The 1,038-nt window shown below is 47.4% G+C and overlaps 1 protein-coding gene across 1 annotated transcript in view; it reads left to right on the top strand.

The window, feature by feature from the left end:
* LOC107103667 (collagen alpha-1(XIV) chain-like) overlaps positions 1-1,038 on the top strand; it is a 67,073-nt gene that overhangs the window by 35,677 nt on the left and 30,358 nt on the right. Inside the window, exons 13-15 of the mRNA XM_015403457.1 lie at positions 264-390; positions 472-611; positions 714-846. Of these exons, the coding sequence (XP_015258943.1) occupies positions 264-390; positions 472-611; positions 714-846 (400 nt within the window). The remainder of the gene's footprint in view (positions 1-263; positions 391-471; positions 612-713; positions 847-1,038) is intronic.

The following is a 1,038-nucleotide window of genomic DNA, read 5'->3' as shown; positions in this document are numbered from 1 at the left end:
ATTGTTTTTAATTTTCTTTTTTTGGAACGTTTACTGATATAAAACCTAAATAAGGGTCATGATAGCAAACCTGAGGACCACCTTTGGGTAACAGTCGTTCTGATGTGTTCCATTCAGCAGTTTAACAGCAGGAATGTTTAGTTCTGGACATTCTGCATTATATTTCCTTTGCTTGCTGTCCAATCACTGCTGAGTGTCTATAGAGCGACTCTGTGATGGATCATAATTCAGCTTGTGCGACATGTTTTGTGTGATTGGTCCAGGTGGAGGTAGAGGGACAGAACTCTGTGCTGGTTCAAAGCCTTGCATCTCTGTCCACATACCTGGTTTCAGTCCAGTCTCATTACCCACAAGGCCTCTCCGCCCCACTCACCAGTAACGTCACAACACGTGAGCCAACATACACAAACTGTCATCCAGACTCTGCTTCTTCTGCTGGAGGTTTCCTCATCACCTTCTCCTCTCTGCCAGTGAAGGTTCCTTCTCCATCGGATCTCAGGGTGACTAACTTCTCAGGCAGTGAAATGGCGGTGCGCTGGGAGGCGGCGGCAGACGATGTGGTCTATTACCTCATTAAATGGATCTCCTTAAGTGAGGGAGATCTGCGACAGGTGAGGTTGGAGCGTTCCATGCTGGCTGACAATCCTCTGGAAACGTGTGTTTGGATCTGATCAGGGACTGAGGTGTTGAGATGTTTGCTGCTTGTGTTTCAGCTGAAGGTGGGCGGAGACAGTAAGGAGGCCATCCTGGGGGGTGTGGAGGAGGATAAGGAATACCAGATCTCTCTGTCTGCTCTGTATGGAGATGGAGCTCAGAGCGAGGCAGTGGCCACTCGATACAGTACCTGTAAGTCTCATTTTTATTCCGGCAGTCAGCTGAGCCCAGATTATAAATGGCTCTGTTGACCAAAAGCCACACATCTTTAGTCTAATGTTCAGCTCTGATCTCCTGCTGAGCAGTGAGACCCTGCCTACTTACCTTAGAAATAAAAGCTGGGATTAATCAGCTATGAAGTGATAGCCAATGAAAATGCTCCTA

Source organism: Cyprinodon variegatus, unplaced genomic scaffold (assembly GCF_000732505.1).
Source record: "Cyprinodon variegatus isolate N-32 unplaced genomic scaffold, C_variegatus-1.0 Scaffold1501, whole genome shotgun sequence".
NCBI classification, from domain to species: Eukaryota; Metazoa; Chordata; class Actinopteri; order Cyprinodontiformes; family Cyprinodontidae; genus Cyprinodon; species Cyprinodon variegatus.
The sequence above is the reverse complement of the archived record's forward strand: the minus strand, read 5'-3'. Positions and strand labels throughout refer to the sequence as shown.